Source organism: Corythoichthys intestinalis, chromosome 8 (genome assembly GCF_030265065.1).
Source record: "Corythoichthys intestinalis isolate RoL2023-P3 chromosome 8, ASM3026506v1, whole genome shotgun sequence".
NCBI lineage: Eukaryota > Metazoa > Chordata > Actinopteri > Syngnathiformes > Syngnathidae > Corythoichthys > Corythoichthys intestinalis.
This window is the reverse complement of record NC_080402.1, coordinates 45,118,841-45,140,812: the sequence shown is the minus strand read 5'-3', so window position 1 is coordinate 45,140,812 and position 21,972 is coordinate 45,118,841. Positions and strand designations below refer to the sequence as shown.

The 21,972-nt window shown below is 39.4% G+C and overlaps 1 protein-coding gene across 8 annotated transcripts in view; it reads right to left on the bottom strand.

Moving 5' to 3' along the window:
* Positions 1-21,972, bottom strand: part of LOC130920350 (collagen alpha-1(XI) chain-like) — a 65,934-nt gene that overhangs the window by 36,651 nt on the left and 7,311 nt on the right. For 6 of the 8 annotated variants that reach the window (XR_009064139.1, XM_057843503.1, XM_057843505.1 and 3 more), the window contains 8 exons: positions 21,737-21,820; positions 10,633-10,800; positions 10,459-10,550; positions 9,126-9,247; positions 5,912-6,074; positions 5,178-5,306; positions 804-923; positions 598-729 (listed from right to left, as the gene is read on the bottom strand). Coding sequence is in view for 7 of the 8 variants with exons in the window: in XM_057843503.1 (XP_057699486.1) it covers positions 598-729; positions 804-923; positions 5,178-5,306; positions 5,912-6,074; positions 9,126-9,247; positions 10,459-10,550; positions 10,633-10,800; positions 21,737-21,820 (1,010 nt within the window). In the remaining variant the exon portion in view is untranslated. Of the gene's footprint in view, positions 1-597; positions 730-803; positions 924-5,177; positions 5,307-5,911; positions 6,075-9,125; positions 9,248-10,458; positions 10,551-10,632; positions 10,801-19,713; positions 20,046-21,736; positions 21,821-21,972 lie in introns of those variants that run through there. The other 2 variants (XM_057843509.1, XM_057843508.1) reach the window with 2 other exon arrangements.

Here is a 21,972-nt window from a genome sequence, read left to right as displayed (position 1 = left end):
TTGATACTGTATTTAGTGTTAACTGTATCAGCAGCAACATTTTATTTCCTGGTATTTATTTTTATTAATTTTTATATTCCACAAAACACAGTAATGAAGCGCAAAAACACTGAACCCTAAAATTAGGCCCAGAAAAAAAACAGTTTCATAAGAGAAAACAACCAAGATATTGGTCATTTTTGCCTTACATACTGTATATTGTTTACCACCATCTGTAATTTATATTGCATAGTTTTTATAACATAAAAATCATATAATACATAATTTTATCAGTTATATTTGACAAAGCTGACTTGAACTTGAATTAATCGCACCTGTTGCTATATACTGTTCAAACATCTGCATTAATAAATACAGCATAAGAAGAGAAAATCAGAGCATTGTAATATTGACATTTTTTTATTACCCAATATGTCCTAATGAGCACTTATGTATTTTGATTGACATTTGTTTATCAATACAGTACCATAATAGTATATCATATTATGAGTTTTTCCCATCTGTACTGACGAGCAAAGTTTTTCTGTAGCTCTCTTTGATGTTTTTGCTCCAATAATAAGGTATTCCTAATGCGATGTTATAGGTTTTAGTCAGTACCTGCGCGTTCAGACCGATTCCTCCTTCCCTTTCAGCTGGTCTGTATCGCTCGTCCACTTCTTCCTCTTCGTATTCGTATTCATTCACTTGGTAGTCATCCGTGGAGTTGTCGTAATCCTCATACTCAAAAATCTGCCCAGTTGAATTAAAATGGAAAAATGAGCAGCAAAACAAAAAACGGAAATGGGAATGGACGCCACACTCACCTCGTATTCGGTGAGGTTGGGTCCAGCCGTCACTGTGGAGATGGAGACGTCCTCGTAGAGATCACTTAAGTCATACTCATCCAACTCCTCTACCACGTGCTTCTTTGACGTCACATCCACCTGATCACCACACAATGAATCAATCAATCATTTATACTCTAAATTGGGCCCTAAATTTATACTAATGTATTATAATTTATTGGGGATCTGCAAAATATCCATTCTCCCATACAGGGTGATTCAAAAAGGATGTGCCGAAATCATCTCGCGAGCTCATGTTAAAAATGAAAAACATTACAAAACTCTTTCATAGGCAAATGTGTTGAACATAACTTCAGGTATTATTTAATGTATTTCAATTGCTGGTGATGACCACCTTTGAGCAATTGATTTGAAAACTTGAAGTTACCGTAATTCTTGCACTATAAGGCGCACCTGACTATAAACCGCCATCAACCAAATTTGACACAAAAACGGTATTTGTTCATGGATTAGCCACATTGGAGTATAAGATGCAGGTGTCCTCACTGTACTATGAGATATTTACACCAAAAGATATCAACCAGATAGCACTTTATTTATTACATGATGATTTTGACACATTCTTTTTGAATCACCCTGTATTTTAACGCACAAGACTTCATATAGAAAACAGACTTTATTTTCTGTAACAGTGCATCTGCAGCCGGCTGCAAATGCTAGCGGATCCAGATATTTGTTCAAGTACAAGGTTCTATTTTACAGGTCAGTCTCTGCCAAGCTCTGTGTTCTGGTAAAGTGTAAGAGTTCTTAACCTTGCAGAGTGAGAATTTAGTAATGGAGAGTCAATTGAAACTATCCTTGCTGAAACCATTCCAAGCTCTGGTGGAGTTGGTAGAATGGTAGTCAGACATCAGGCCAGTGTTGTTTTCGTCAACGATGACTATAACAAAAATATTTTGTCAACGGGAGACTAAAACATAACGAGACTAATGCAAGTTTTTGTCTGACGAGACGACAACAAGACGAAAATGCACAGTAGTTTCCGTCACGTGTTAACAATGTGTGACATTTTATTTCTAGTTAGCTTGCATCGTAGCAGTGTCTGGTTTTGTCACTTATGTGACGTGCTGCTGCTCGCCAGTCCCCAGGCTTGCACACACGGCAAGATTTGTTTTCTTTATTTTGCCGGCAAGAAGATGCAACGTAGCCTTTAAAGGTCCATGCTGAGTGATCAACACACACTAAATGTAACTCGTAGCGTTAGCATAGCATTCGCATTAGACCAGGGGTGTCCAAACTTTTTGCAAAGGGGGCCAGATTTGGTGTGGTAAACATGTGAGGGGCTGACCTTGGCTGACGTCCTTTATGTTGAATAATATATTTAAGCAAATTTTAGCGAGCCATTATGTGTTTCACATTTGCTTTATTATTTTTTTCTAATTAATAATTTCAACAATCTCGCAACTAGCCTTTGTGGCTAAGCTTTCGACTCTCGGGCTCTTGCGAAACACTGCTGCTGTAACAATAAACTAGCTTCAAGTTGCTTTCTCGCACGTATCTTCCCTGTAATCTTGTCCTACATGTCAGTGTGTCTTGTTTGTTAAACTCGCCATACATTGAACTCTTTAAAAACAGCGACTGTCTCTTTGCAAATGAGGCAGACACAGTTGTTGCGTACATTAGAGAAGAAATAGTCCAATTTCCACCTATCCTTGAAGCGTCGGCCGTCCCAGTCAACTTTCTTTTTTTTGTTGATTGTTGCCATTTTAGAGAATTGGTGGTAAAGGGTAAAACTAGACTAAATTAGTCTTGAGTTTTCGTCAACAAAAACTAGATGAAGACGAACACATTTTGAGACGACTAAAATATGAGTATATGTACTATCGTCCAAAAGACTAAGACTAAAACGAAAATTAAAAGGGCTGCCAAAAACAACTCTGCGTCAGGCAGACAGATAGTGCATTCCATGGATATACTGAAGTCCAAAGGTCGTTCTAAATTTATTGTAATAAGGATAACCACTCATCGTGAGTGTGTTACGTTTCACAGAAATGAGAGCGGCTGCTTTGATTGGTGACTATTGTATCTTTCAATGAAACTTCTGAGCCTCTCAGCAGGTATTTTGGCCAATCTTCATGAGTAAACCACTTCAGTTGTTAGGTATGAAGGGTCCTTTCTGTAGACCATTTCTGAAAAGTCCAATGTTTGCCCTCAGTCATGATTGGGTGTTTTAAGCTATAGTCATTATCCTCTTATAAGACTCATGACCTGTGACGGACAACAAGCTTTCAAACACTGGCCAACATATTTCTCTCCAGAATAACTTGATAGTCTTGATATTTCATTTCACTCTGCATAAAGTCAAGACACCCTGTGCCAGATGTAGCAGAGCAGCCCCAAAATACTATATAATAGGGCTTCCTCAATGTTTCAAAGAAGGGACAGTGTACACTCTGTGACCACTATTCATTACCAAGGAGTTCTAACATTTTTGAGGATGCGCTTAAATCATATAAGACCCAGACTGTAATTTGTCAAACCTCATGCTGACAAACCACATCTGGAAATATTGCGTAACATGTATTTCTAAAGAAAACTACAGGTTTATATCAAGGTGTTATTCGATCTTTAGAGGGATAAGAACTATATATCGGGATATAAAATGTTGTCCAAATACCGCAGCACTAAACAGAACCAGCTTTTATACTATAATACAAATAAATTTATTTACCTAAATTTGAATCAATAGGGGATAGGATTGATTATAATCTTTTTTGTCAACCTTACGGAAAATTACACAAATAGTCAATTTTTCCCCACAAATGATGGAGAATAAGTTTTGCTTTTTGAATACTATAAGCAAGACGAAAGCAGCCACTGTTATTTGGACTTTCTGATTATGACAGCTTGCGACGCCGCTGAGACACATAACATCAGACAAATAGAATTTTATGTATTGTTCTTAATTTCTTGAGGGCCAAATTATTTGGACAGTATCCATTTCGAAGAACACTGCATAAGTGAAGAAATGTTTTTTCCCTCAAAATTATTTGAAGGAGTGAAGAGATGAATACTGCATACACTTCAGTTTTTTACTTTTAATTTTTGAACTGGTCACTTTCTTCAGTGGGATCTGGAGTGACCACCATAAATCATCCAAAGACATCCTGCAGCGCTTTTGAGTCCGAAGCCAGACTGTAAATCACACAGCGGTCGGTGTAGAAAAACATTTAGTCTTTGGAACCAAAACAATCTGACAAGTACAAGTAGAAAAATAATTCCTGGCTGTTTTTATACCACCAGGAAAAATAAAATGGAAGTGTACAGGGACTTTGTTAGATACAATAAGCATAATAAATACATCAGACAAAAGATTAAAATTACTCAAATAAATTGGGGCTTTTGCCAAGTTTAGCATACAGTTTTTAAACGTTATCATTGAATACAGCATACTGAAAAAGTATATTATTCTTATCATAATTATATTTCATTTTTTATGTTATGTCAAATTTCTCACAGAAACCTTTACTGAGGAAAACAGATGTGTTCAATACTTTTTACCCCACTGTACTAATATATTAATGGAGTACTGTATTCTTTTTTTGACCATTACAAAAGAACAATCATGCTTGCGGTTGGGAATGTGCCCCACACTTAACGTATAAATACAATAGTTTTGCACCAAAATCTTGACTAGAGCTGTCCATATTCTGAATGACTCGTTGCGAGAACTGATGACGCCTGCTCCAAGCCGCAAAGTCCACTTGTGATCCAGACAATGCTGAGGGAATTTGTAAGTGAACATCTTCAAATAGTAAATCTTCATATTTAAGCATTTTATAGAACAGAATTAATAGTAATAATTCTGCAGACCTTCTAACGGGCATTGCCTTTACTTTTAAAATGCATTCAACGGCTATAAACAGGATCTAAATGGGAATACCTTCAAGATAGACAATAGGGGTTGGGCCAACACTATTGTAATACAGAAGTGTTGATTTCTAAGTTAAAAATAACATATTTACAGTAAAAGAAATTGCTTACTTTGGGAGGGGGGGTTTGGTTGTGTGTGTGAGTTTGTTTTGAATCCTAAACAATTCTAAACATTGCCTTTTATGGCTATAAACAGGCTTTATTTGGACTTTCTTTTTGGATGTATGGTGGGGCGGTTGTGCCAACTTGATGGGAGAATAAAAGGGTGTGTGTGGCTTAGCAAGTTGGTGTAAAACCGCTTAAAGGCCACAAGAGCAAAGATCGAAGGTCCATAAATACCTGCAATATTTCTGTGTCGAAGAAAAAGCTAGCGGGCTACTTTTGATTTACGACATCCAGCACCTGTGGCATAGCAAAGGCCGCTTGAGGGGAGGAGTGCACAGTGTGCGGGGGGCTCACCTCATCGGCAGCGATGTTAGTAAGGATGCTCTCGTAGGGCAATGGAGCATCACAGTCCGGGATGAAGTCCCTACAGTACGTCTCAGCCGCCGCTGGGTCGTCCACCAGAAGCAGCTGCTGGATGTCACCCTGATGAGCAGGGGGGAATAAAAGTTACTCAAACCAAACATTTCTTACTCAGCAGGCATAGATTTTTATTTAAATAAAATCTGTACAGTACATTTTAATAGTGTTTCACAGTCCTACATTAATTACAAAATGAAAATATTTGCAAGGTCATGCTGGAGACCATAACTCACAGTCACGCAGACTTATGGGCCTTTTCTCTGTGGTCACTCACTAATGCAGCACTAATATTATGAGATTTTTAGCCTGTTACAGTTAATGTTATTATAAAACCAGTACATTTTTTTACATTCTTTTAATTTTCCAACTGTCTACATGATACAGTGCTATTTTTCATTATTAAAATCAAGTGACAAAATGTAATGTTTTTGGTAGCTGCAACTTAACTAAATTTATTCATTTATTTATTTGTTTATTTATTTTTAGTTTCTTATTATTTATTAAATATGTAGACAACAATAAGGCATGCGATGAATGACTAGGTAGCACGTCCATTTCATAGTTATGTGTTAAAGGGTTTAATATCAGGCTTGGTCTTCCTGTGTCATTTGTATGTTGGGACAAATAGGCTTAGGAAAACTCCAGCTTTAGGATTCTAGATCTCCAACCTCAAAGACGTTTTGGTCAAGCAGTCGCGTTCCAAACACTGTTACGCCGTCGGTGCTGACATGCGGTCGGGGCCCCCGCAGCAGTTCCAAAGTCTCCAGCTTGACGCAGTCCAAGTAAAGCGTAACCTGTTGACCCTTCACGCTGTATGCCACTCGATGCCACCTGTGAACACGGCGACAGTGCGTTTGAGTCAGCAAACTTGACAGTACTAAAATACCAAGACATTAGGTATATTGAAGATGTTTCATTGTTTATAAAAACAAAAATGTACAGTAACATTCATGGACGAGTTGAAATGATCTTCCATGTTTGCAAAAGGCGTACTTTCAGTGTTTTGACTGGTATAAATTGTCATTGATCTCATGAAATCATGTACTTTATGCTTCTTTGCCGACTACATTTGTGCCCTCCACCGCTGGAAAAAGAAAAATCAAGTTAGGGTTGTTGAAGAGGCAAATTTGTCTTTGATTTTTATGAGAACCAAAAGTTAACATTTGTTTAATGCTGTGATTTGTCTCAGATATTTCCAAAAATAGGTATGGGAGGCTGGTTATACAATTGAAACTGATTCCACTGTTTGCAGAAAATGAGCCAAATGTTTTTTCAAAAGCTTTCGTGATGTACAAGAAGACATACAGTGGGGCAAATAAGTATTTAGTCAACCACCAACTGTGCAAGTCTTCCTACTTGCAGGGGTCGCGTTAACCGAATATTTTCCGTCGTTGATCGATTTTTTAAAACGGTGACGGAAAAAACTGAAGTCCATCTGTCATTTTGACAGGTTGCAGTTCACACCCCAGACCACAGGGTGGCGAGTGAGCATATTAATTAGCTATTGTCTCTCTTGATGCATGAAGTCGTTGGCCTTACTCTGAAAAATGTAAAGGCAACTGAGTGTCCGAAGTTTCTTCAAAAAGCCCCAAAACGACGATGGTGTAGATAAAAGAGGTGAAAAAACAGGGACTGCACAAGCGGGCACGCAATTCAAGTCCATGCGCACCAGGAGGAAGGTGCAAGACTCCGTTCAGGCCACAGCAGGTGAACTGTTAATTTCATTGTTCCATATGTAGCCTACCTACTGGGGCCACAGTCAGCTGTTTTTGTCACTGCGGAGAAAAAGTTACATATTCATCTGCTTGATGTGTGATGGCACGGTGTGGATTCTCTGTTAAGCTTGTTCGGACAGAATATTAATTTAAAATGAATGAAAACTAAATACTATTGAATATGTTGAAGCGGTATGCAATGTTAAGAGTCTTGTTAGCTCGAATTGCTGTGTCCAGCCGCTGTAGCTCTGCTGCTCTCTGTGAACTCTCTATTCAAGCCGGAACGCGCGCGGCTCTTAAGTGTCTCTGTCACGTGAATGTGTCATAGCCGGTAACGCGCTTGGCCAAATGGACACACAAGTACGGAAGGTGAATTATGCCAAACAAAGGGTCACCACAATGTCATTATCATCATTTTAAAAATTTAAGTGACTGGTAAAAATAGATTATGACCGTATTTTTATGACCCTGTCAGTCAAAATGACAGACAACGAAAAGGTCCAGCGCAACCTCTGCCTACTTGATAAGATTAGGGAGGCCTGTAATTGTCAACATGGGTAAACCTCAATCATGAGAGACAGAATGTTGGGAAAAAAAACAGAAAATCACATTGTTTGATTTTTAAAGAATTTATTTCCAAATTAGAATGGAAAATTCGTATATGGTCACCTACAAACAAGCAAGATTTCTGGCTTTCAAAGACGTCTAACTTCTTATAATAAGGTCTAACGAGGTCTAACGAAGCTCCACTCGTTACCTGTATTAATGGAACCTGTTTTAACTGATTATCGGTATAAAAGACACCTGTCCACAAGCTCAGTCAGTCACACTCCAAACTCCACTATGGCCAAGACCAAAGAGCTGTCGAAGGACACCAGAGACAAAATTGTAGACCTGCACCAGGCTGGGAAGACTGAATCTGCAATAGGTAAAACGCTTGGTGTAAAGAAATCAACTGTGGGAGCAATTATTAGAAAATGGAAGACATACAAGACCACTGATAATATCCCTCGATCTGGGACTCCATGCAAGATCTCACGCCGTGGCGTCAAAATGATAACAAGAACAGTGAGCAAAAATCCCAGAACCACACGGGGGGACTTAGTGACCTACAGAGAGCTGGGACCACAGTAACGAAGGCTACTATCAGTAACACAATGTGCCGCTAGGGACTCAAATCCTGCACTGCCAGACGTGTCCCCCTGCTGAAGCCACTACACATCCAGGCCCGTCTGCGGTTCGCTAGAGAGCATTTGGATGATCCAGAAGAGGACTGGGAAAATGTGTTACGGTCAGATGAAACCAAAATAGAACTTTTTGGTAGAAACACAGGTGCTCGTGTTTGGAGGAGAAAGAATACTGAATTGCATCCGAAGAACACCATATCCATTGTGAAGCATGGGGGTGGAAACATCATGGGGCTGTTTTTCTGCAAAGGGTCCAGGACAACTGATCTGTGTAAAGGAAAAAATGAATGGGGCCATGTATTGAGAGATTTTGAGTGAAAATCTCCTTCCATCCGCAAGGGCATTGAAGATGAGACGAGGCTAGGTCTTTCAGCATGACAATGATCCCAAACACACAGCCAGGGCAACAAAGGAGTGGCTTCGTAAGAAGCATTTCAAGGTCCTAGAGTGGCCTAGCCAGTCTCCAGATCTCAACCCCATAGAAAATCTGTGGAGGGAGTTGAAAGCCCGTGTTCCCCAACGACAGCCCCAAAACATCACTGCTCTAGAGGAGATCTGCATGGAGGAATGGGCCAAAATACCAGCAACAGTGTGTGAAAAGCTTGTGAAGAGTTACAGAAAACGTTTGGCCTCCGTTATTGCCAACAAAGGGTACATAACAAAGTATTGAGATGAACTTTTGGTATTGACCAAATAATTATTTTCCACCATGATTTGCAAATAAATTCTTTAAAGATCAAACAATGTGATTTTCTGTTTTTTTTTTCCCCACATTCTGTCTCTCATGGTTGAGGTTTACCCATGTTGACAATTACAGGCCTCTCGAATATTTTCAAGCGGGACAACTTGCACAATTAGTGGTTGACTAAATACTTCTATTTGCCCCACTGTACATTGACTTTGTTGAACATCTTTGATATTAGGCCAGAAACAAAGTAGGATCTTGCATCTGTTGGTTTACATGTTAGTATGTTACCTACTTCCCATCCGCCAGGTTGATTTTCCTAAAAGTGGGGTAGAGTTCCGGGATGGGTTTACCGTCCTGATCCTCGTACAGAAATACAGGAGATCGTCCGAGCTCTAAACCCAACTGTTGCGTACCCTGTGACAACAACAAAAAAGTGGGATGGTTTAAGACTTAAACGTTAACTCACTAAAAGCATGAACTGCAAAGTATTCACACTTTATTTTTTCTCATTTTATGTTTACAGCCCTAAAAGAGAATAAACACATTATTAAAAAAAAAAAAAAGATGATTAAAGATGGTATATTTGACTTGATGATTGGTTTCCATCCATTCATCTATTTTCTCCCGCTTATCAGAGGTCAGTCGCGGGGGCAGCAGCTTCAGCAGGGAAGCCCAGGCTTCCCTCTCCCCAGCCACTTCATCCAGCTCTTCTTGGGGGATCCCAAGACGTTCCCAGGCCAGCTGGGAGACATAGTCTCCTCAGCATATCCTGGGTCGGCCCCGCAGCCTCCTCCCAGTGAGACGTGCCCGGAACACCTCACCAGGTAGGCGCCCCGGAGGCATTCTTATCAGATGCCCGAGCCATCTCATCTGACTCCTCTCGATGTGGAGGACCAGCGGCTCTACTCCGAGCCCCTCCCGGATGACTGAGCTTCTCACTTTATCTCTAAGGTAGAGCGCTGAAACCCTACGGAGGAAACTCATTTTGGACGCTTGTATCCGGGATCCTGTTCTTTTGGTCACGACCCACAGCTCATGACCATAGGTGAGGGTAGGACCGTAGATTGACCGGTAAATAGAGAGCTTCGCCTTTCGGTTCAGCTCCTTCTTCACCACAACGGATGCAGATGCAGAGTCCGCATCACTGCAGACGCGGCACCGATCCCCTTGTCGATCTCCCGTTCCATTTTCCCATCACTTGTGAACAAGACCCCAAGATGACTGATGATTGGTTTGTTCTTTAATATCTGTGGGATTTTGGTGTGTGCCTTTCAATATTATAGGAACACACCACATGTCACCACATCTCACCACCACACTCACAACAAACGAATCATCTTAACGATAATCGATGGAAACAGAATGATCCTTGTTTCACTTTGCAGATTTAAGGCAAACCTACATACCATACACAATTTTTTTTTTTTTTTTACATCCTACCTACTGTAGTTCTTCCCATTCTTGGAACTGTCTGAAAATCAAAACAATAAAAAGATATTCCCTTATAAGGAAGTTTACAAAGCATGATTTTGTGCTGCGAGGTCAATCTGGCCACCAAAAAAAGACTTTAACATAACAGAATGTGTAAAAGAGGCATAATAAGATGGCACACGAGTGACACAAACCTGAGGGTCGTACAGCGACAGCAGAAAAACTTGTGAGCCCTTCGCAGCTCGAACTGTGGTCATCAGAGAGAAGTCTTCTGGGAAGGAGGAATCTGAGCCAAAGAACACGTAAAAACTTAACTCATTTGTCCAGAATGTTCCAGTTAATACCCCACTGGTAGGACTTTATTTTACCAGGGAACAGCTGCTTGGTGGGAGCACTCAGTTGGATTTTCTTGTTGATCTTGAAGGAGAGGTCCGGATCCTCTCGGCCCATCCTGCTGATGCACAGTCCGGCCTCCAGTGACACACCCTCCATGTCCTCTGAAAGCTCTAGAACCTTCAGGATGTCAATTGGAGTGGCTGCCAAACACAAGATGTAAAAAGACAACATTAACTTCATTGAAGACCCTACATTCTATTTGATGTTTACTGAAATATGTTTGTTTTTTTGTTTTTTTTGAGGATTGTAGTGTCTTTTAATTTTCATCAAAACACAAAGTTTTGGTTCCTTAAAAACCTGATTGTCCTTCAGTTTTCCCAAAGAGAAACAGACATGTGGACATTCAGCAATCAGTTCTAATGGATGCGACATATATCGTCTTCATTGGCAGCCACTGAGTTAAGGGCTGAAATTGCCTTTTAATTTTAGAAAAAATACTTAAGTTTGTTGAAAACGGAATTCCGAATTTTACACTACATTCATTTGCGAATCACCAAGAATGTCGGATTCGTTGAACGCTGAGAGTCGATGGCTGCCAACTGTTTACACATCAGAACCCACAAGTTTCTTACTGTCTCTAAGTCGTGACCCACTTTAATAGACAGAAAGATAACCGTTTCCTTTCAAATAGACTTAAGAACCAATTTTTTTCATACTAACCTTTTTTTTTCTTTTTTTTTTCATACCTTCACCACACATACTTAAATTTTCTAAGCACCTTACAGACCACCTCATTGAGGAGCATGTGACAACTGCCTGTAGAAAAATAAATAACTCGTCAGTGATTTCTTCACGACCCACCCAAAATGATAATCACTGCTCTAAACTCTCTTTGATCCTTCTAACACTAACTGTACGAACACTACTACACAACTCTGACTCAGCTTCCTGGGGCTATAAAACCACCAAAAAGAGCGATCACGTAGTTAGGCAATGCTGAAGCAGAAATGAGCGATGTCCATACGCAAGTACATAGAAAGTCATGAAGAGAAACTCTTGGAAGAGGCGTTAATTAAGTGGAAAACGTGTCTTGACTAGTATGGATTATCAACACAAGGATTTGTGAGCAGTAAAGTCTTCATGCACACACTGATGCCTTGTTAAAGTCTGCCAGATGTATTGTGCGTCTGCATTTCCATGTGTTTATAATTCTTTAAGCTTCACATGGTGATAATTGATTTTTTTTTTTTCCTGCTTTTGTTTTTGCCTTACTGGAAAATAAACTTGCATGCATCAAAACATCTGCTGTCTGGATCCTAACCTAAAACAAGGACAAACAACAAACATTTCAATATTTTAAATAATATTATATAATAAATAGATAATAAGAAAATAAACAATGAATAGATGAAAGGTAATGCATAGATATTTTTAGATGAAATAAATAACAAAACGAATAAATATAACCACTACTGACCTTTAGATCTATTTAAAAGAACTACATAATGTTGCAAATATGAATATAAATCTTTAGTTATTTTAGATGAACAAAAAAAAAAAAAAAACCCTAAGCTTTTACCTTGACAATTACATGACAAGGTTATACAAAAAAAACGTACTGTTTTGTTTTTTTGTAATTTACTGCAGGACCTTCATGTGTTACCTAAATTTGACAGTTCCTTTATTTTTTTATGCCTGACATCTTCACGGAGAGTTCTGTAAAATAATCCGCCCTTTTTTTGTCTGTCATTCAAACATGACGACAAACGTTCGGCACAGGCGGGATAAAATGTGACACGGACAGTTTGCACTTCCAACAAACGTACAAGTTTACATACGTCCGTAAGAACGTCAGTCACATACAGCAGTATGCATGTACTGCATATACAGTACTTGCATACTGATCAACAGCAAGTGTGCAACCAGTCACTAATGCTGAGTTGCCTGAAAAGACTGGCATGTCGACTGACCAATACAGTGCTGGTGACATAAAAAAAAACAAACACAAACCTACAGTCACAGAGAGTTATTAAAACCTGTACTGTATAATGACAATGCAGGGTGTGTGATATACCTGGCCTGTCATTGGTGTTGTGTTTAATAAATGACAACACAGTAAAACTAACATTAATAATTAATAAGAAACCAGTGAATTTATTACCAGTTTAGCTTGTTTGCTACCATTGACGGAAACAGTTAATCTGGAAAGCAGATGTGTGCCAGGGTGTTTATGTGATGGTGTGTGGGGAGGAAGTACGTTTGTTTGTTGTTGTGTGAGTGTGGTAATGTGTGTGTTTTAGATTTTTGTGTCATTACGTGAGCTCAGGCAAAGAATGTAAGAACAATGTTGAGTGGATTCATCCCACTTCATTACACAAATTTATGCATCTTTCGTGTTTGTCCAATATGTTGGAACGCTATAGACAAAAAATAAACACATTTTCACAATTGAATTTCTTGGTTTCCAATGAAAAAACATTGGATTTGATGAAGCTTTAAGGAAAACAACAAAATAAAAACTGCAATTTTGGGTAGATTAAAAAATGTGTTAACAAAACAAGAAATTAGAAAAAGCAGCTTTCAAATAAAATATTCATGAAATCGCTATCCCCAAAAATATTTTGTGGCTCAGATTAGAACAAAATGTTTGTTTTAATGATAAAGACCACGTTGTTTAGCTTTCATGCCCTCCCAAATGCTATTCTTGGTGTTGTGAGAAAATATAACCGTAAACATCCATCAATCCTGTACCACTCAGCACAAGGGCCGTGCTAGACCCAATCCTATCGGACTATCAGTAGGAGGCAAGGTACACATTGAACTGTGTGCCAGCCAATCGAAGGGCACAAATACAAAAATAACAATTTCTCGATCACAATCACATCTATGGATCATTTACTGTGTTAGACCTACTTACCATGCATTTTTTGGAGAGAAAACTGGGTACTCAAGGAAAACATGCCAACACCACATAGGAGGCCCGGATCATGGGTACTGTAGCAACCCATGATGTCAGAAGTCTGAGACATGTTACCCAGTCAACCCTTTCGCACATAGTAGCCATTTTATCTAGAAATTTGTGACAATTTGTTTTGTTTATATCTTGGCTAAAAAAAAAAAATAACTTTGGTAATGCAGATAAAAATAATGTACTTATTGTTGCCCGCAGGTTCCAAGTTTGCCAGTAGAGGGCTTGCGTGCCATTCGGGTATACTCATCATGTCTCGGGTATGCTCATCATGTTTCTGGGCTGATGATACATTTAGGGACCTGGGCGGGCGTACTTCTTTTGAACTGGTTTATCCAATAAACATCATCAGTGCTTTTACAGAGGTGTATATTGTTTTAGATAAAAAAATATATATATAATGGTAATCTACGTTTTAAGTATCAAAACAACACAAAGGTTAGCATGACTTTTGTGTTATTATCCCAAACAGTGATTATAAAAAAAAAAAAATCTTCGTAGACACGTCTCATTCTCTCTTACATCAAACACAAGAAAAAAATCTCTTCTGCTGTCTGAAACAAACGCACACAAACGATACAGAAGATGGTTCATTAGCAGTAGCGTTATATATTACCAGTTGATTCCCAGCCTCTCTGTGGCATCAAAGTCAACATGTTGCAAGTCAGCGGGATTAAATGTTTTTACTATTGAAATGTGTCACGCTGTGATCAAAGAGTAAGAATCGCATTCCTCCCACGTCATACAGTCCAGTATGTTCCACATTGTTTCCTATAAATGGTACAATCACTTGCTGGGGATCCAATTTACAAATGTTTTGAGATTGTTAGGCCAGTTTTTTTGTTTTGTTTGTTTTTTTTTTACTTGAATTGTAATCAAAAACTTGACTTACGAGTGCAACACAGGCAGAAAACGTCTTTACGTTGTGCAAAAAATAAATAAAAAAATCTTAGCGTGAGTTGGAATTCACCATCAAATAATATGTATGACATGTATAGTATGAATGTAATTTACTGCCTCCTAGTGGTTTTGAGCCTTCAAAAATTACATGGCCAGGGGTCGGCAACCCAAAATGTTGAAAGAGCTTTATTGGACAAAAAAAAAATGTCTGGAGCAGCAAAAAATTAAAAGCCTTAGGCTATATAATGGCCTATAATTAAGGCAAAACATGATATCTGTATTACCCTACTATTAAAATGACTAAGTTAGCTACAAATACAGTGCATAGCCATCCATCTATCCATCCATCTATCCATCCGTCCATCCATCCATCCATCCATCCATCCATCCATCCTCAACCGTTTATCTGAAGTCAGGTCGCGGGGGCAGCAGTTTCAACAGGGATCCCCCAAAACTTTCCCTTTCCCTGGCCACATCAACAAGCTCTGACGGGGGGATCACAAGGCTCTCCCAAGCCAGTGTCGAGATACAATCCCTCCACCTAGTTCTGGGCCTGCCCCGAAGTCTCCTCCCAGCTGGACGTGTCAGGAACACCTGCCTAGGGAGGTGCCCTGGTGACATCCGCACTAGGTGCCCGAACCACCTCAACTGACTCCTTTCTACGTGAAGGAGCTCGACTCTGAGCCTCTCGCAAAAAGCAGCGTTTCTCACCCTGTCTCTACGTGAGACACCAGCTATCCGCCTGAGAAAGCCCATTGTGGCCGCTTGTACCCGTCTGAGAAAGCCCATTGTGGCCGCTTGTACCTGTGATCTTGTCCTTTCGTTCATGACCCATCGTTCGTAACCATAGGTGAGGGTAGGAACGTCGAATGAACGGTAGATGGAGAGCTTTGCCTCTCGGCTCAGCTCCCTCTTCGTTGTAACAGTGCGATAAAGCGACTTTAATATCGCTCCTGCTGCCCCGATTCTCCGTCCAACCTCACGCTCCATTGTTCCCTCACTCGTGGACAAGACCCCGAGATACTTGAAGTCATTCACTTGAGGCAGGACCTCATTCCCTACCCGGAGAAGGCAATCCACCGGTTTCCTGCAGAGAACCATGGCTTCAGATTTGGAGGTGCTGATTGTCATCCTCGCCGCTTCACACTCGGCTGCAAACCTGTCCAGTGAGTGCTGCAGGTCACAGGCTGATGATGCAAACATGACCACATCATATACAAAAAAAAGCAGCAATGCAATCCTCATCCCACCAAACTGTAAACCCTCTCCACTACGACTACGCCTTGATATCCTGTCCATAAAAATGATGAACAGAATTGGTGACAAAGCACACCCTGGCGAAGGCCAACGTCCACTTGGAACAAGTCTGACTTACTGCCGAGGACACGGACACAACTGTCACTTTGGGTGTACAGGGATTGGATGCCCTGCAGCAAACCAGGATAAAAGGGTAAATATGAAATAATTAAAAACTTTTTTTTTTTTTAATTAATATATAGAGATAGACAGACAGACAGACAGACAGACCGTATATTTACAGTTTTACCAACCTGGTGATTAACCTTTAGGGGCTTTTGTGATTTTAGACTGGCTATGAATGCCCCAGACGGACTGAGCCACTGTGCGCATGTAAGAACAGAAGCTGCATAAGAATGAGGAGACAACTCAGCTAGCCATTGTTATTAAAAAATAAAAAAATTTAAAAATCCTTTTCAAATTTTGGATTTCGATAACGTGGTATTTTTAAATTGCTAAATTTGACCTAAGCGATCGGCTTTATAGTGGAAGGGCACACACAACCTAAAAACAAAACGTGTTGTCCATGAACAGGGCACTGGTTTAGCCAAGTAATCAATTTTATTAATAATTAAAACATGTCAGACCATTCGTTCCTTCTTTAAGTATTATTATTATTATTATTATTTTACTGCTTTAATTAACAACATTGCAGAAAACAACGAACTAGTTTACAAGAGTTGTAATCGTAATCAAAGACATGATGATTCAGTAAAGTATTTTTTCAAGACAATAAGTCGCACTTGAGTATAAGTCGCACCAGCCATAAAATGCCCAACGAAGAGGAAAAAGTAATAAGTCGCACCGGACAATAAGTCACATTTTTGGGGGAAATTTACTTGATAAAATCCAACACATAGAACAGATATGTCATCTTGAAAGGCAATTGAATATAAAAATACAATAGAGAACAACATGCTGAATAAGTGTACAGTACGATGTTACACGATGCATGAACAACGAAATGCGATTATAGTGTCCTCACCAGGACGCTACGGCTCGGTCTTGGCTATACAGCGAGCTAAACTCCCAAATGATGATGCTGGACGTCCGTATAATTTGCTGAATCAATTTCGTCCTCGATACCAAACAGGTTCGCATCAACGTAAATAAATGATAATTAGGTGCTATTACGGCAATGACACAAACGGTTAGTATGCATTCGCTGGCATTAGCAGATCGTTCAAACAACCACACAACTGGCTCTAAGTGTCCAATCGCGGGTGGAAAACACAACAACAACAACAGAAAAGATGATACACACAGGCGTTCCCTCTGTACAGATATTTTACAAGCATAAACAATGAACGTAGGTTTGCAGCCGTGTTTCTCTCTCTCTCACCCACTCGCTTAGAGACGCTGCGTAGCTATCTGTCTTCTTCTGGCGTGTGAGCGCTCTTCTTCGCGTAAACAAGTGCGAGTGCACCCCCACTCGCACAAACTACAAGCATGCATTTCAATATAAAAAAGTCAATAATACAATTGAACACACATTGCCAAAGGCAGAACGCAAATGTGGGCATAGCTATTAAGAGTTATTCAGATAATTATAGCATAAAGAACATGCTAACAAGTTTACCAAACCATCAGTGTCATTCCAAAACACCAAAATAACATGTGAGATGATATCATAATATGTTAATAATTTCACACATAAGTCGCTACTGAGTATAAGTCGCACCCCCAGCCAAACTATGAAAAAAACTGACTTATAGTCCGAAAAATACGGTACATACTATATTAAAGTGTAATTCACCAATTTTCATGACGATACAATATTCATGCATTCGACAATGGAAAAATATTTGCCGATTTATAAACACTACCGTCATTTGAATAAAGGACTTGTATTCAATTTAATATGATACTATGTAAACATTTACCTAATTCACTACCAAAGACATATATTATATCAATCATTTTTATAATGTTGAACTGCTTATAACTACAGAACGAAAAAGAGTAGAAACAAACTTTTTTATAATGAGCGATAAGAATCTAATATTTCTTTTTGTGAGTTCTGTGTTCATGTAGTCTTAGAACACAATATTCTGCGGCGCTTGAAAGAAGTGGATGTCGTACATCACATAATGTTTGGTAGTGAATGAGTTAACGCAGTCAGCTCCATTCCAACAATAGCAATGAAATATACAAATAAAAATGTTTTTGAAAGATTTCAGACATTTCATGGAAACTGTTTTTTCTACTTTTTGTGAGAATGTAGTATTTTGGCCAGTCAGAAATAACAATTAATTTGGATTTTATTTTTTAATACAGGTAAAGACAACAAAAGCAGGTAAAAAAACAAAACAAACAAACAAAAAACTATTTCATCCAAATACTTTGGATAAAGGAGTCTTTTCAACTTTTAGGTTAAAAAAAAAAAGGGGGGGGGTACAAGTACTTACAGTATCTAAAAAAACTAACAAAAAAAAAAAAAACTACAATAATTACTTTCTCTTGCATTTCAGAAAAACAGAAAAAAAGCTTTTATTTTAAAAAAAAAATCTCTCTCTCTCTCTCTCTCTCTCTCTCTCTCTCTTCACCAATTTTCATGACGATACAATATTCATGCATTCGAGAATGGAAAAATATTTGCCGATTTACAAACACTACCGTCATTTGAATAAACGACTTGTATTCAATTTAATATGATACTATGTAAACATTTACCTAATTCACTACCAAAGACATATATTATATCAATCATTTTTATGATGTTGAACTGCTTATAACTACAGAACGAAAAAGAGTAGAAACAAACTTTTTTATAATGCGCGATAAGGATCTAATATTTCTTTTTGTAAGTTCTGTGTTCATGTAGTCTTAGAACACAATATTCTGCGGCGCTTGAAAGAAGTGGATATCGTACATCACATAATGTTTGGTAGTGAATGAGTTAACGCAGTCAGTTCCATTCCAGCAATAGCAATGAAATATACAAATAAAAATGTTTTTGAAAGATTTCAGACATTTCATGAAAACTGTTTTTTCTACTTTTTGTGAGAATGTAGTATTTTGGCCAGTCAGAAATAACAATTAATTTGGATTTTATTTTTTAATACAGGTAAAGACAACAAAAGCAGGTAAAAAAAAAAAAAAAAAAAAAACTATTTCATCCAAATACTTTGGATAAAGGAGTCTTTTCAACTTTTAGGTTAAAAAAAAAAAAGGGGGGGGGGGGTTACAAGTACTTACAGTATCTAAAAAAAATAAATAAAACCCTACAATAATTACTTTCTCTTGCATTTCAGAGAAACAGAAAAAAAGCTTTTATTTAAAAAAAATCTCTCTCTCTCTCTCTCTCTCTCTCTCTCTCTCTCTCTCTCTCTCTCTATATATATATATATATATATATATATACACACACACACACATATATGTATGAATTAATTATTCACTACTTATGGTAAAAAGATTTCTTTTTTCACTTTTATTCTACTGCCAAAAAAAGTTCTTCCTGTGCCAGAAATCACCTTCAATTCACCAAAAATCAAGATGAAGAGTGATTAATTTATTTTACACTTGTATGACAAATGATATTTATGATGTGTTTCCCAAGGAGAAAAAAGTGGAATTACTTCAAAAAGGTCACTGTACTGTCCTCGCCAGGACGCTAGGCTCGGTCCTGGCTATTACAGCGAGCTAAACTCTTAAATGACGATGCTAGGCGTCCGTGTGATTTGTTGACTTTATTTGGCCGTCTTTATAACACCATCACTTGAAGAGTGAAACTAAAAAATAGAAATAATACAATCAACTTCGTCCCCAATAACAAACATGCCCGCATCATAATAATAAATGATAATTAGCTTCCAATACAACAATAACACAAATAGTTAGCATGCGTCCGCTAGCATTAGCATCCTTCAAACAACTGCACAACTGTCTCTAAATGTCCGACTGCGAGTGGAAAATACATAACAACAACAGAAAAAATTATACATACAGGCGTTGCTTCTGTGGAGGTATTTTACAAGCACCAACAATGAACGTAGGTTCACGGCTGTATTTTCCTCTTTCTCTAACTTGCCCACTCGCTGGTTGCTTCGCAGCAGTCTGTCTTCTTCTGGCGTGAGCGCTCTTCTTCATGTGCAAGCGCCCTTCTTGGCGTAAACAAGCGCGAGTGCGCCCCCACTTGGCCGCGAAAGCGCCATCAACTAAAAGGCATGCATTTCAATACAAAATGTCAATAATAGAATATAACACAGATCGCCAAAGGCAGAACACTCCCCGCCTGACCTTATCAGGTCACTAATCAACATCTTAACCCCAACTAATCAACAGGCAAAAGAAGAACAGTTTCAGAAATGGGTCTTTGAAAAGTCTTAGAAGAACCTTGTGATGACACTTTGAGTTGAACCTCTCGAACTCTGCCATCCCTTCCTGGGAAGACAGCTGTCACCATCGCCATAGGCCATTCGTTCCGAGCAGTTTGAGAGTCCTTCAGGATCACGATGTCTCCTACTTTTGCATCTCTTTTTTTCTCAGTCCATCTCCTCCGACTCTGCAAGGTAGGAAGGTAGTCCTGGCGCCAACATCGCCAGAATTGGTTCGCGAGCGACTGGACTTGTCTCCACTGTTTGAGGTAGAGGTCTTTGTCCGTAAATTCTCCTGGCGGTGCAGGAACTCCTACTTTTTGTGTAAGAATCATGGCGGGGGAGAGAATGAAAGGTGACTCGGAATCATTGGAGACTGGAACAAGCGGTCGAGCGTTAATGATAGCAGTCACTTCCATCAATAAAGTCCACAGAACATCGTGTGTGAGTTGAATGTTGTTTTTGAGCAGAATGGCGTTCAAGATGCGTCTTGAGAGTCCAATTAGTCGCTCCCATGACCCTCCTCTGTGTGAGGCATGAGGTGGATTGAACACCCAAGCACAATTTTGGTCGGTCAAGAATTTTTGCACTGTTGCATCTGGATTTTTGGAATTCAGTCCGAGTTCTTTAGCAGCTGCCACGAAATTTGTGCCACAGTCTGAACGGATCTGCTTTGCGGGTCCTCTTATCGCGAAGAATCTTCTCAATGCATTGATACAGCTGGATGTATCTAATGAGGCAATGATTTCAATATGCACAGCCCTTGAACTCATGCAGCAAAAAAGCATAGCCCATCGTTTGCTTTGAGCTTCGCCACCTCTTGTGCGCTTGGAGATAACCGGCCAGGGACCAAACACGTCTACACCAACGTACGTGAAAGGTGGAGAAGTCTGCAGACGTTCTGGGGGCAGGTCTGCCATCAGCTGTCCTTCCACTTTGCGACGTAACTGGCGGCACATGACGCACTTGTGGATAACTGATGCAATAAGCTGTTTCCCACCTATCAGCCAATAGCCTGCTGCTCTCAGGGCTCCTTCAGTAAAATGGCGGCCTTGGTGTTGCACCTTGTCATGATATTGTCTCACGAGCAGTAAAGAAACATGACTTTTCTTCGGCAGGATGATCGGGTGCTTTTCTGTAGTGTTTATGTTTGCATGTTTTAATCTGCCACCCACGCAGATCAAACCGTCTTTTAAGGTGGGGTTAAGCTTTTGAAGTGCACTGTTTTTCGGCACTGACTGTGTGCGTTCAAGTGCAGCAATGTCACTTGAGAAATGTTCTTCCTGAGTTGCTTTTATGATGACAAATACAGCTTGTGACAATTCTTCTGGGCTACTTGGAATTTTGCAAAAGTGCCATCCTTTGCACCCGTTAGACGTATTTTGTTTATACGACCTGACGATGTGCATCAATCTTGCAATTGCTCTGGTCAATGAGCGCATGGATGAAAAACGTTGGAATCGTGTGGCAGAGAGACCTTTGCTCCCAACAAGCGTCAGATAGCTAGCAACTTCAGAATGTATCTCAGTGTCCGTTTCAGGGCTTACAAGTTCATACTTTTCTTGTATATTGTCATGACCATGGTTGAGCTTGTACAAAAAGGCTGGCCCAGTGAACCATGTTGTCTGTGTGAGTTTGGATGCAAGGACTGACCTGGATGCATGGTCCGCTGGGTTGTCGTCCGTGCTGACGTAGAACCACTGTTCTGGTGTCGTTGACTGAAGAATGCGACGAACTCTGTTGTGGACGTAGATGTGAAAACGTTTGGTCTGATTGTGGATATATCCCAGCACAACTTTACTGTCGCAGTAGAATTTAATTGAGTCCAGTTTTAAATCTAGCTCATCTTGAATGAGGTCCGCGACTTGTACTGCTAGCACTGCACCACA